We start from the raw sequence: 15,263 nt of genomic DNA, 5'->3' as shown, positions 1-15,263 counted from the left end.
GGTGGGGATGTTGGGGAGAGCACATACCGCTGCTCTGTATAGCAGAGCAGCGGGTGTGCAGGAGGAGAACGGCATCTGTTCTCGTGTTAGGACTGCCTGGGGGATGCCCAGCATCTCTGAGAGTGCTAGGCACGCCCCCATAGTAGCGAAAACGGGGGAAGCCGTGAGGCTCCACCCCATTTTCAGTAGACTCCGCCCCTTTGTAAGCCACACCCCTTTTCAGTCCCGTCCCTTCTTGGGAGGATGAAAAGTTGGGAGGTATGCTAAAACCAGTTTTGAAAATCCTTTCCATTTGTACAACCCTCATATTAGGGTAAAAAATATACATTTTACCATGTGTTAAGCAGGCTCATGTATTTATTATTAAATGTTTAAATAATATCCTCTGGTTTGTAATGTCACAGAACAGGATTTTCTCTTTCCTTCATCTGGGGGACACTTCATGACCATGGAGTTAGTGCAGGGTAGAGGAGTCAGCACTTAATGAGCTAACTTTTTAGCTGTATTAAAGCTCCTCCCCTCTAACTCTTCATCAGTTTTTCTTTAACTGCTGAAGGAGTAGGTCAGCACGGAGTTGGCTTGGTGTGTGTGTGTGTGTGTATGTATATATATGTATATGTATATATATATATATATATATATATATATATATATATATACTTTTTTTTTTTTTTTTTTCCCCTCTCTGCTCTCCCTGCTTCTCTCTGCTTCTCTCTCTGGCTTCCCCAGATTAACTCTGTGGCTTAGGTCCTTGGGTGGGGTGTGACTGTAACACTCTTCATATCTATGGCAGGGACTGCAGGCTCTCTGGGGGCTGCAGCAGTAAAGAGCAGGTGGAGGGCTGAGGGAGGTAGAGACAGACATGGCGGCAGGCGCCGCAGTGTGGTCCTCAGGAGTCGGAGGGACGCAGCAGACATGTTGCAAATGCCAACAGGGAAGGGCAGCAGGCTTTCCCAGGATGCAGGAAGGCGGCATTACAGATCAGGAAGCAGCATCGAGGAAGTGAGACCGGGCCAGACCACACTCCTTAGGAAAGGAAGGGGTGGCTGGATTATCGACAACAAAACTCTCTCACCCTATCTGAGAGGGTTGACAGTACACTCTCAGTGCCTACCACCATAAAAGGGGTACCGCGCTGAGGTAAGGCGTCTGGCTATGCTGAAATTCAAAACAAATTAGCCAAGAGGAGCAACCCTGTGACTGGTTCAGTCCAGCAGCTGAATAGGTGATCTGTTGATGATGACTGCAAAGCTCCTCTCTTCCTCCCTCAACAGAAACTCCATGTGGGAGTATCTGACAAATTATCTGTCTTTACTCAGGTATGTATTGAAAATTGTGTTTTTTATGTATGCTTTGCGGTGCATCAGTATTTATACTGTTATTATGTATTAATAGGGAATTATAGGGAATTCTGCTAATGTTAAGTCTGGAGGATTGAAGTCCAGTACCCATAATTTTTGCTCAGGTTGTCAGGGTAAGTTATCAGCTGGGGACACATGTAACATGTACTGCTTGTGATGAGATTCCAGATCAGGTGTCAGAAACTTTGGCTAGCTCAGTGGAAGAGCCAGTCTGGGTCAGATCATTTGCACTGTCTATAGCCTCTGTTATGAGGGAAGAATTGTATTATTTTGTGTATAATCAAAATGTATCGAGTACCCAGTCTGTATCTGAGATTGAGCAGGATACTATACTAATAGATAATCATTCAGAGGGACCTGGGACAGTGTTGCATGAGGAGCTTCCATAGTGGGCCAGAACCATATTGGGCCTAATTCTCGTAAGAGACATTGAATGAGTGACGAGGGTTTTTGAGTCCGAGGTGTCCTCCAAAGAAGATGAGCAATTAGATAATTCTGATATAGATTAATCCATAACATTCATTGAAGACCGCATTGATGTACAGGATGTAGATGATTTAGTCCAGGGGTGGAGAACCTTTTTTCTGCCGAGGGCCATTTTGATATATATAACATTATTTGCGGGCCTGTGCAGGCCACGCTGCCTCCGTGTGATGTCACACGTGGCATGGCCACAATCGCCGGTGATTACAGCAATGCCCAGAGCATCCTGAGGATGCTCCAGGGAGCTGCAAGGGCAGTAGTGTGACTGTCTGAAGCTTCCTATGGACGCTCCAGACGGCACTGCTGCATAGATTCTGGCTGCAGACTGCCATTCTAGGCACCCTGCTAGCCAAATGAGGCTAGCAGAAAAAAGCTCAGAGGGCCAGGCCAAATGATTCCGAGGGCCTTATATGACCCCCAGGCCTGAGGTTCCCCATCCCTGATTTAATCAAAGCAGTTTGTTAGGTCCTTGATTTAAGTGATGATCTAAATCAAGACAACTAATTTATTCAGGTCCACAAAATGAAAGAAAAAAAATCTGTGTGTTTTCCTACCCTCAGTACAGTGGTGTGGAATAGTTTTTGAACTGTGGGAAAATCCTGAACAGAAATTACAGGTACCAGGTTTTTGTCTATGTATCCTATCCCTGATAATGATATTATGCATAGAGAACACTCCTAAAGTAGATGTTCCTATAGCTAGATTGTCGAAAGCTATGGCCCTTTCTGTTTCGGATAGTGCCTCTCTTAAGGACCACACAGATCGTAAATGTGAGAGCACTTTCAAATCCATTTATTTTTCAGCGGGTCTTCACTTGGGCCTAGTTGGCTTCAGCTTGGGTAGCAAAAGCTATGGAAAAGGATTGATATATTGGTAGATGGTATCCAGATGGATTAATCTAAATCTCAGTTGTTATCCATACCTGAACAACTCAGAGTAGGAGCAGAGTAGTTATGTAGGTGAGGCTGCATTAAACACCTCTGTTCTAAGATATCAGGTCTAGCAGTGGTTGCCAATGAGTAATACGGTTAAAAGGCATGGGAGGCGGATACAGAAACAAAGAAATTCTTGGAGAATTAGCCAGTTGACTGTAAATTTTTATTTGGTCCTGAATTAGATACATTGATTTCTGATGCTACAGGAGGGAAGAGTTCCTTATTGCCTTTGAAGAAATCTTTAAAAACAATGACTAGGACTTTTCGTCCAGCTTTTAAATTTAAGACTACCCAGTCCTTTCAAAGAAAGGGCAGTTTTCCTCAGCCTGAGGCTTTGGTGAACCTAGGTCTGCCAGAAAAGACCAGGTAAAACAGGCTTCAAAGGCCCAGGACAAGTCTGTGAGGGGGGGTTAGCATACACTCAGAAGTTTCTCGAGTAGGTGCCCATTTACTGTCATTCAGAGACCAGTGGAGGAGGTTTTCCACAGACAAGTGGGTAACAGACATTATAGAAAGAGGCTATGTTATCAGCATCTTGGGTCCAACTCCGAGAAGATTCTTTGCAAAAACATGGCCGACAGATAGAAATATATAGACTTAAAGAGTGTTGGATTCAGGAGTCATCATCCCTGTACCGAATTACCAAAGAAAGATGGGGTTTTATTCCAATCATTTTCTGGTTCAGACACCAGATGGCAGTCACAGACCAATCTTAAACTTAAAGGAGTTAAATTTAAGGTTATAAATAGTCAAATTCAGAATGAAGTCTATAAGGTCAGTCATCAATGTTATAGAAGCAATGGAGGTGTTGGGCATCCTTGATGTCTATGTATGCCATTTCCATATACCCATTTGGGAGGACCATCAGAGTCTGTTAAGGTTTGCAATCGGGGAAAAGCATTTCCATTTCAGGGCACTGCCCTTTGAACTAGCAACAGCCCCGAGAATTCACTAAAGTCATGGCAGTAATGTCAGGTGTTCGGAATACAAATGATTCCTTATTTAGACCATTTATAGTTCAAAGTAGAGTCAGAAGAGGCACTTCAGTCAGATATCCTAGGGCTACTGAGAGTGTTACAGTACCATGGTTGGGTTATCAAAAGAAATCCAGGTTGATTCCCAGTCTACAAGTTGAATTTTTGGGTCTAAAATTCAACACCGAATTGGTCAGAGTGTTTCTGACTGGAAAAGATCAGAAACATTCAGAAGCTAGTCAAAAGGATTTTAGAACTCAGAAGACCTTCAGTTCTTTGTTACATGAAACTGTTAGGGAAGATGGTCTTTTCATTTGAAGCTATCCAATTTGCAAGGTTACATTCCAGAATGTTCAAATTAAATATCTTAAGAGTTTGGTCAGGTTCCAGTCATCACCTATCAAAACAGCTCTTTACCCTGTCACCAGAGATAAGACAGTTTTTCAGGTGCTGGACCAGTGGAGAAAACCGGAACAAAAGCAGAAGCTTTATTTTCCTGGACTCGATAGTGATCACCACAGATGCCAGTCTCCAAGGGGTTGGGGGGCAACAATGGGAAACCACCAGTTTCAGGGGTTATGGTCCCAGAAGGAAATAAGTTCTAACACATTTATGGGAAACCGAAGAGCAGTTCTGAACACAGTAGGGAAGGTTAAGACCACCTTCTGGGGAAACCAATAAGAATTTAGTTGGAGAGTGCTACAACAGTAGCATAAATAAATCACCAGGGAGGGACAAGAAGTTCCTTAGCCATAAAGGAAACTTTTCAGATCCTGTCCTGAGCAGAGACCACGGCCCCGGCTATATCAGCAGCATTTATTCTGGGGATAGAGAATTGGGAGGCAGACTTTTTGAGTCACCAAACAATCATCCCAGAAGAAAGGTCTCTGCACCTGAAAGTTTTCCAGAATCTGGTAGAAAAATGGGGAATTTGATGGCCTCGTGATTCAACAAAAAGACAGTCAGGCTTGTTGCAAAACCAGGGATCCTTCATCGTTTCTGATACATGCAATGGTAGTACCTTGGGAATTTCAACTAGTGTACAGATTTCCACCATTTCCAATGTTTCAACGTGTCCTATGGAAAATAAAAAAAGGAAGGAATTTCAATAACACTAGTAGCGCCAAATTGGTCAAGAAAAGCGTGAAAATGGCCGTGTGGCCGGCAGTCAAGCTCCCTCTATGTGAGGATCTATTGTTACAAGGTCTGATTCTATGTCAGGAATTTCAGAAACTAAATTTAATGGGATTGCTCTTGAAGCCAAGATTTAAATGTCAAAGGGTTTTCATATTCAGTAATCCAAACTATGATTAAAGTCAGGTAAAATGTTTCTGCAGATAATTATCAGAGTCTGGAAAAGGTATGCAAAGGGTGTGCAATAAGTTTCTGGAATGTGCAGTTGTGAACTGTAATCTCTGACTAAAGTTTTTGTGAAATTTCAGTGCACAGAACCGTATATAAGCACACTGCGTACCGAAGATGTCAGGTCACTTTCTTCATGAATTCATTATGGAGTTCAACAGAGGCCACTGGAGAGCATTGAACTTCGTTCCACACCACTGTGTTTAAGTGGTTTGCAGCATTTCGGGGTGGGAGATGGTCCCTGGGAGACGAGGAGCCATGCAGCCTTCCTGTGTCCGCCATCACCGAGGACAACGTTGCTGTCGCACGGGCCATAATTTAGATGGACGCCAGCGTGACCATGGCCCAGTTAGAGAAGGAGATAGGCATCTCATCGGGGCCCATCCGCTCGATACTTCACGAAAAGCTTGGCCTGTGCAAGGTTTCTGCATGCTGGGTGCCACATCAGCTGACTTGGAGCCGCAACATGCTGGCCAGGTTTAATGACTGTCGCTCAAATTCTGACTAGGAGATCATCAGTGCAATGAATCCTGGATCTACAGTTTCAACCCCGAGACCAAACAACAGTCGGCCCAGTGTGCCCCAGTTGGAGGTGCGTCACCACAGAAGTTCCGATGTGAGCGCAGCGTGGCCAAGCAGATGGTGGCTGTTTTTGTGGCCAAGACTGGTCATGTAGCTAATGTACCACTTGTGCAGCAGCGCAGCGTCCCTTGGGACTTTTACGCCAACCAATGCCTGACGCAAGTGCTGGAAGCCATTGCACTTGTGGTGACCTTCTCCATCACGACAATGCACCTGGCCCATGAACGCATCCAGGACTTGGTCATCCGCCATACAGTCCAGACCTAGCCACCTGCGACTTCTTTGTGTACCCAAAAAGCAAGCTCAAGATGTGTGGGTTTCGTTTTGAGTCACCAGAAGCTGTAGTGGAGACATTCATCCAGCATGTAGAAGACATACCTGCTTCGGACTGGTCCAGCTTCTTCACCCAAGTGGTTTAAGTGCATGAAACTTTGCGGAGACTCCTCTGGTGAATACTGTGAAAAAAATGTAATGTTCACTTTGTAAATATAATACTTTCTTCTTCGGGGTCCATAGGGATCCACAGGGATACCGTGGGGATATTATGGTTGAAAGACCAGGCACCAAACAGTTAAAGCTTCTGCTCCCAGAATGCCCCGGGTCCTTCCCCATATATAACCCACCCCTAGCCATAGGACTTCAGTTGTTCGTTTGGTGCGGAAGGATCAAGATGCACCTTTGTAACGGGGACTGCTCAGAGCAGTGCTAAGCTTTAATTTTATGTTTTATTTTATATTTTCTGAGTTGGCAGTACTAAGTGTCTGAATTAAGACGCATGTACTGCGACTCCATCTACCACCACCGGGCCGCAGCATCAGTAATTGTGCTGGTGATTTTGGTGGGTCGCGGCTGAGCTTAGCTAGCATCAATGCTGCGACCTGGACTGCACCCTTTCCTCGGAGATGTCAGGTAAGCCCCTCTTTTCAACCAAGTAGTGTCTGATTTCCATTTAAACCAGGAAATAGTAATTCCTTCCTTTTCTTTAAAGCAGTCAAGATAATTGGCAAGGAAAAATTGTCATTGTTACATGTGGCCAAAGTATTGAGAATTTACTTGGACAGGACTGCAAGTATAATGCTGGTTACACACTAGACGATATGTCGTCCGATCCAGCTGGATTGGACAGACATATTCGGCACATCATTTAGTGTGCACTCACTATGTCGCTGATTAGTGCGCTCCCGCGGATCCTCAGCGACATCCTCCATCAGCCTTGCAAGCACCATCGCTGCCCGCTTCAGCAAGTGTGTTTGCACATGCCGATGTCGGCTCCCACACTGGGTACCGTCGCTGCCTATGTCAAGCTGGGTACACATCATCTAGTATGTACCCAGCCTTGGAAAGATGGTCTATTCATTCTTCATGATGCTAAGAAAAGAGGCTGGCCAGCATCTAAGCAGGTGATGGCTATATGGGTTATGGCCACCATTAAGCAGGCATATACTGGAGCTGTCAGGCCGTTCCAGTCAAGATTTCAGCTGTTTCCACTCGCTCAGGAGGTACATCATCGACAGCGCGGATTAGGGGATCCGTTGAGCAGTTATGCAAAGCAGCTACATGGTCCTCGATCCATACATTCACCCCTAGAGGCAGCTTTTGTACATCCCCATGGTCATGAAGTGTCCCCCAGATCAGATGAAGGAAAGAGATAACAAGATTTTTGGTCTTTCTCTGACTTCATCTGGGGGACACTTCGATCCCTTCCTCATTTGTTGAATATATGAGAAAAATAGTTATAGTTGTAATGCAACCTATCCTTCAGGATCTTTAAAGTTGAAACTGATGAAGGGTTAGAGGGAAGGAGCTTTATACTGCTAGAAAGTTAGCTCAACGGAGCAATTCAATTGTTGCTCCATGAGGGCACGATTTCTGCTGGCATTTCTGCAGAAATGTGTAAGAATCCCCCTAGTTAGGGGGCGGTAACCGCAGTTAGCGCGCCCTAACCAAAACTGTAGACGGGTTTAGCCGTTTTACACAGCTAAACCCAGGGTGTTGATTAATGAGCGCCCAAACAATTGAATTGCAACACTGGGCACTCAGTAATTATCACTCCTTAAAAAACATTTGAATTGCCCCCAGAGAAAGAGATATAACAGTAAGTACCAAAAATCTTATTTTCTCTGCTGTTTTGTGCTATACCTATGCTTAGTCTTTTTTAGAACTGAAACCTAAAATGGTTACAATTATGACAAGCTGTATATTTGCAATTATTTTAATTGGCCTTACTTGATTTGGATTTTTAATCTCTGGTGATATGTAGTATTAAGGATATTCAAATTTAACTTTTTTAAATTGTGTAGATAGCTGTATCTATGCTTTGTAAACCATCTGTGGAATGTATGCACTGCAAGAAAAGTTTTTTTATTTTATTTCCATAGTAACCAATGTTGATCGGAATAATAAACTGTGATTACAAAGTCAGTGCTTGAAGTTTGCCAAAATAGCTGTCAAGGGCAAGAAGTGTTCCTAGGTCAGATAATATTTCCAGAAGAAAGAACTGTTTTAATTCTTGTAATGGCAATTGATGAGTCACGGTTCCATCATTTGACACCTGAATGCACACATTCTAATTTGCAGTGAAGACAGTCACCTGTACTGAAATAATCTCAACACCATTGCATCGGAAAATATGCTAATTAATTCTGTTTACTACTATAAAGATCACCATCAGGCGATCACCTTTTCTACATAACAAATCCTGTCCACATACAGATGTGTTCTCATACACTATTGCTGCAGTCATGCCAAACAGCCCTTCTCTGCACGCAAAGTCCCGTGTGACTCAGCTAGTGCCCAGCGTTTTTCGCCTGATTAATGCAACTTAGTCCTAACGCAATGTGACTAAGACACAACGAGACTGCATTTGAGAAGCAACACTTGTATATCTGTGTGCAACGCAGTCTGAATATGAAGTGCTACAATGTAGAACCTGAGGATTTTTTCCACAGCACACTTTTTTGTGCTTCATATACAGATTCAGTCGCATAGAGGTAAACAAGCATCGCATATCAAATTAATCAGTGCAGTCTCGCGGTGCGTCTTATTCGCATCCAATTGCGTCTAAGATGCATTTTCGGTTAAAATAGATGCAAAAAAAAAAAAAAACTCTGCACTAGCAGTCTCAGATGGGATATTACTCGCATGGCGTATTGAGTCTAGGTGTATGAGGACACATCTGTATAGATAATTGGACTGTGACTAATCAGACTAAAGTGGGGTAAGACATGCTTGTCATAGTGCTGACTGGTTGCCCTTTGGTTTAGATCTTCTTATGCCTCTATGAGAATGCTTAATAAGCAAATAAATTCATTTTTAAACAAATAAATAAATGAAATCATGATGTGGCATCAAAATTAACCAAAATAATTATCTGCTGGAATATAAAAGCCTCCAGTGCACTGGAAATGTGTATTGTACAAAGAGTATGTCACCTATATTTTACAGGTAACTATATAGCTATTAAAGTCTTGGTCAAATGCAAAGATTCGGCGTCTTTCATCATTTTGCTTCTGTCTTAAAAATCAAGTTAGGAAAATCGTACATCATGTGCACTTATTTCGAAGAACTCATATCCATTGGCACTAATTAACTACTTTTTACTGCTGTTTTTAATGCAAGTAAAGCACATATAAAGCAATATAACACTAGTAAACATTGTTTTTAGCATTACCATACCTATTACATCAGTTGCTATCAAATGCATAGGGTTCTTTTTGTATTCTGGTATTTAGAACATTACTGTGAAAACCTAGAGAGAACGCCAACGCTAGTATATAGTGATGCATTCCTTTCCATAGCCAAGCAGCTGCACACAACTGTTTACTACATACAGTTTATCAGAATATTGCATTTCTTACTACTTTTATGACATTTTCTGTAAAAGGCCTAAAAACTAGCATTCTTTCTCACCGCATATAACACTGATATGCAATGCTTTTTCTGGGCAATGTATCAAGAGTGAGATGCAGAGAAACTGTCTCCGAGAACAATGTGCGAATGCTAAATAGTAAAGTGCTCATTTACATGATCACTTCCAAGTTTGGACCCCGTTTAGCAACTACATATGTACAGCCAGTAATTAGGGGACAGAGAGCCAAAGTATGCCTCTTCAAAAAAAAAAAAAAAAAAAATGCACATATGTAGCCTATAAGCTGAAATGGGCTAAAGTCGTCTCAAGATGGAGTTAGAAAATGGGACCAAGCTCTAAATAGCTAATATTTTCGGCACATGACAAATTCTCTATAGTAACCTATGAGGATTCATTTGCTAACATAGGTGGAAATGTACTGAGCTTTGAAAAGTGATAAACGACCAACCACTCAGCTCCCAACTGTCATGTTACAGGCTGTGTTTGAAAAATGACAGTTGGGAGCTGATTGGTTGTTAGTTTATCACTCTCCAGTTTATCACTTTTCGGAGCTTAGTACATCTGGCCCTAAGGGCCGTATTCAATTAGCCGCACAAAGCCGAGATCCGCGAAAAAGTATCGCCGATTGCGACTTTTCACCAGTCGGAAAATATTTGCCGTATTCAATTGCAAAGACTTTCCACTTACTCGAAAACACAATGTAATAGGTGAAAAATATTTGCCTCTGAATAGCAGGCGGAAAAAGTGCAGAATTGCGGTTTTGGGGTGCAAAGGTGCGGAAACCACTCAGCACTGTTGGGACAACCCCCCAAAGGATAACTGCGTTAAAAAAAATGAGGAACACTCCAAAACAACGCTAAATGCGAATAGCTGGGGGCACGCCCAATAAGTTTCCGTGGCCAAAGCACGTGAAGACGGCAAAGTGCGGAATACGACAAAGTATCGCGGGTGCGAAACTAGTTGAATACTGGCCTAAGAGAGAGACCCCCCCCCCCCCCTCCCCAATGTTGTATAATCCAAAGCCCAAAAGTGAGTCAATTCTCAGAAAACGTGTGTTTTCGGAAGATTGACCACTTTTTGTGTCTTAATAAATAGGTCCTTTACAAAGTAAGAGTATCTGTACAAACCAATATATTGTTTGAATGTGTAAAGGATGTGTCTGTGTACTTTTCTTGCATTGTAAGTTAAACTTCTAATTTAATTCCCTGACTAATAATAGCACATTTATTGTGAAGTTTCTCCTACCATTTTGAAGCTATAGGCTTGGCCTTTGCTAACAAAACAAAAACTAGTGGAAGTAATGATATATTACAGAGTGGTACTTTTACTGAAGGAAAAGGTTTTCATACACAGAACAGACACAATTTTCATGCAATTATATTTAATTATATACCATCAGTTGAAACACTTTGTCTTTTTGACTTCACTCTGTTAGTGTAACCAGTGTTAAAGTCTTAATTTATTGACTTAATGAAAAACCAAGGATATGCTGTGGACAGGTAGCATTGTGAAAAGCTATGGTTATCGCAATGCCTGTATTTAAATGAGGGTCCAGAGGTCAGTATATGAAGCACATTAGGCAAACTGTTTTGCATAATCTTTTTCAGCTTGTTCTCTGAAGAATAATCATTCATTGTTATGAACTACAACATATAATAGTTATGATTTTGAGCTGTGAATTTTTGCTTGACTAACTAACTTGTAACCCTAAACTCTACTATGGTTTGTTGTCCTAGGCACAATTTATTTAAAATAAATAATAACGCTTTGTTTTTCCCATTTTCAGTGCACTAAGCTCCCGTCTAAAGTGGCCTGGAGCTAATTCCGTCGTTTTCGGTGACAAGCCCAAAGGCTGCACTTATCATGCGTTTCTGCTGGTACCCTCCTTATGTTCCAGTAGAATCAGCGTAAAGTAGGACTTTGGGGCTGATCGCGTATTCAGAGCACACATTAACTGCTGCGCGTCCAGCGCTTGGCTCAGGTGAAGCCACTTAACGCGTATAATCCTTTGCATTGGGGCTGGATAATGCAGCCAGCGCTCCCAGTGTGAGGCTGTAAGATTCTAGCTATTATCTTCTAGAAGGTGCTAGTTAAATGTTAAGTAGAATCTGATTGGTTGCTATGGGCAACATCTCCACTTCAAAAAACTCTCATTTTAGTAAATTTACCCCTAGTAGTGTGTTTTTTTCCAATGTATTTGATTGTATTAATGTAAGTGGTTATATTTTTTTTCAATTATATATATTTTCCCTATCCTCACATATTACAAATAAATTTACTATCAGAATGTATTTACAGTACATACATAAAGCTCTATGGGATTTTGCTTTTGTACTAAATCCCAGGGAACAAAACATTCCAGCTATCAGCTTCTCAATAGGTTGAAATAATAAATACAGTAATAAACAGCACACTATTAAAATTAAAACAAATGTTACTTTTTTATATTTTGTAGTCATAACCTTTATCTAGTTTACCAAGAACTGTCACTCAATTGATTGTACATAACTCAAAAAGACATGATCAGTTGATGTATCTAGAATAATTCTGGGTTTTTTATTCACATGTACCCATTGCAATGTAACTATTGCAAATAATGAATTGTTCCATTTGTGAAATATTTGGGTTTGATTTGTTTGTAGAAATTCCTGTCTACTGCTCTGTGTTGAATAATTGGACTCACACTGTAAACGTTAATTAAATTGATGGTTATTAATGTATTTGCAGTGCACTCTTATCTTGGTTTGAACAGAATCACTCTGTTAGAGAATCTAAAGCCTGCTTTGTAGAAGTATAAATACAATTAAGTCAGTTTGATTCAAACACCACTGCACATTTTGCTTCCTCTATTTTGCTTGCTATGTTTGTCATATCATAGAAAAAAGATAGGGTTAACTGATGTGTGTTTACATAGAGTAGTGGTTCCAACTTATTAAACATGTTTGGTCATACTGTAGGTGTTATGTCATGTTTTTTTATATTTTGAAAAAGTTGCTAGTGGAAGCTGAAAGTCCAGGCTTCTAGTGTAGTGGGTATATGTGCACTTGCCATACCGGGTCACGCGTACGCAGACGGGACTAGGACTGTCTGGCAAATCGGTAAGCCTCCTCTTCTTACTGCTACTGGCCAGTATCACTAGGAAGCTGAGCTTTGCTCATCTACCATGGCGAACTTCCATTGGTAAATTGCAGTGATTTGAAGATTTTATAGCTTAGAAATAGACCCTTTAATCATAAAATGTCTTTCTACCACTAAATAAATAAATGAAAGAAAGGAATTTTTGTGACATTGTGCTGTAAATGTATTTTGGATGGTTAGGCATGGTGTTTCAAATGATAGAAAAATCCTTATCTCAATCCATAAACTTCAAGCTTTCTAGATAATATTATATTCCTGTATATTGTGGTGGTCATCGACAAATTGTAAGTCTTCTATAGCTGTCCTCTTTAGCGGGAACACTCGAACCAATGAGTGAATTTTCAAATATTTGGCAAAACATCATCATTAATTCTTATTCTCTTTGACCTTTATTGAATGTTTTTTGTTTTTTTTTGTCTTTTAAAGATTTCTTTGCAGTTTTATATGCTGTAAGATCAGCTTATCTTTTATTTGTCTATTTATTCACAGAGGCCAAAAGAGAAAATTGGAAGTTGATGAAGATGACGCTGCAAGCGAGTCCAGCAATGAGGATGAGGAAGGAAGCAGTTCTGAGGCTGATGAAATGGCAGCAGCAATTGAAGCTGAACTCAATGACTTCATATGACACCTATGCCAATAGGGAAACACTTGTAATTTGTGTAATTGCACACACAAATGAAATTAACTTTTTCTGAGTCGCTATTTCAGTGTATGTATGAATTTATTTTTTTTTCTTGACAGAAGCATTTTTGTATATTTTGCGAGGAACACATTATTTTACACATTTCAAGTTAGTTGTTTTAAAGGTGTTTTACTTAAGGAGCTATAATACTTTTTCATTTTTTCTTTCAGTAGAAGGAAACAAGTATTAAGTTGAAGTGTTGTAATATGCCAAAGACATGTAATGCTTTTGTCTAAGCTTTACAGATTTTGAGAGGGTTTCCTGTGATTTTTTTTGTTTTGTTATTTTTACTTTTGCCCCCTTCTGCCAGTTCTTTGAGAGGGAGTGCAGCCCATTGGCAGACACAAGTTTAGTGTGTGTATGTATGTGTGTATATATATATATATATATATATATATATATATATATATTATGTGATCTGAGAAAACTATGGACTTTGACTCGTCACCTGCCTCTAACTGATGTCACTAAGTAAATATTGCTGTTTTTATTTGTTCAACTGTGCATTAGTTTGGATTTGTTAGAAAAGCAGTGTTTAGATTTTTAACCTTGCCTCTCTGTGCTGGTACTGCAGCTTTGTTCAGGTCTGTACTGCCACATGGAGCTTATTCATAGGATGTTCTCTAGAGAGAGGAAAAAATTACTATAGCTTAACATGCAATATGGTTTTATTTGGGAGAGAACTAATGTAAAGTTTTTGTATATTCTATTTCATATATGACCCACAGAACAGATTCTTTCGTTTAATAAAACAAACCCATTTTGTAGAATTTAGTGTGCTTGCATTTTTGTAAAAGAAATAAATATAACCAAAACAATGAGCTCTCTTGCAGCATAGAGAGACAAATGGTTTATGGCCTTTAATGCCACAATCATCTTGATTCTTATTGATTTGAACCTCACACCATTACTCTGTGCTGTTCAGGCATGTGAGGGAGAACAACCCAGCACACAGACGTTCATATTTGCAGTCTCTGGATGGCTTCCTTGCCAGGTCGCTGATTGTTCCAGGAGCAGTCTTATATTCAGGTGGCTTCTTACATTTGATTGCTGGAAATGAGGGCTATGTAGTATGATTGTTGTGTATAGTAGTGTGACTATGGCCTTGATTCGATTCAAAGCGATCCTGAATAGCGCCGGAAGGAAGCTCCTGGATCTATTCAATTAAGCGTGATGTTAAGTCGGAGAATGCCTGTTCTCTCAACTTAACCTGGGTGTTTAGTTGCGAGAACCGGCATTCTCCGACTAAGGTGCCGGCCGCAAGGCTGTTAGTGCTGTGCTAAGCCGGCAAAAAGCCGCGTGGCCGGCACTTGTTGGATTTCTCCTCGTGCCCTCAGGAGAGTGCGAGAAAAAATCCTTTAGTCGGACCAAACATCACACTGAATTGAATAGCTTCGGGAGCTCTCTCCCGGGGCTATTCAGCATTGCGTTGAATTGAATCGTGACCTGTGTTTAATGTACCTGGGCTGTGTTGAATGCTGTGTATTATATTGATTAAAGAGCAATAAAGCAGCTTTCTGAACTCATGGCATATAAATGGGCATAGCATGACGGTGCTCTGATATATATACATGCATGATGGTCTTTACGACTTATGAGGGGACTCTGGCATATAAAGGGTCGTGTGTTTATTAGATTGGTAAAAAAAATTACCTAAAATCTGCTAAAATGGTCGTAAACCTACTGTGATTTTTTTGGTCATGCTCCCTGTCCAGAAATCTGAAAATAAAAGTAAAACACTATGACCAATTTCATGAAAACTTCATAAAAAGAAAGCGCTATTTAACTGGTAAGAATAAAAATATTACATTTATTAAGAATTGTTATAAATAATCGAATAAAAATTATATATACACATAAAGACAATAATTCATATTA

At 40.7% G+C, this 15,263-nt stretch overlaps 1 protein-coding gene across 1 annotated transcript in view; it reads left to right on the top strand.

The window, feature by feature from the left end:
• Positions 1–14,155, top strand: part of CTDP1 (CTD phosphatase 1) — a 165,461-nt gene extending 151,306 nt beyond the window's left edge. Inside the window, exon 13 of the mRNA XM_088475897.1 lies at positions 13,193–14,155. Within this exon, the coding sequence (XP_088332023.1) occupies positions 13,193–13,328 (136 nt within the window). The 3' untranslated portion in view covers positions 13,329–14,155. The remainder of the gene's footprint in view (positions 1–13,192) is intronic.
• Positions 14,156–15,263: the final 1,108 nt, after the last annotated feature.

This window comes from Taudactylus pleione, unplaced genomic scaffold (genome assembly GCF_031769625.1).
Source record: "Taudactylus pleione unplaced genomic scaffold, aTauple2 ptg000179l, whole genome shotgun sequence".
Lineage (NCBI taxonomy): Eukaryota > Metazoa > Chordata > Amphibia > Anura > Myobatrachidae > Taudactylus > Taudactylus pleione.
This window is presented reverse-complemented; position numbering and strand designations above follow the sequence as displayed.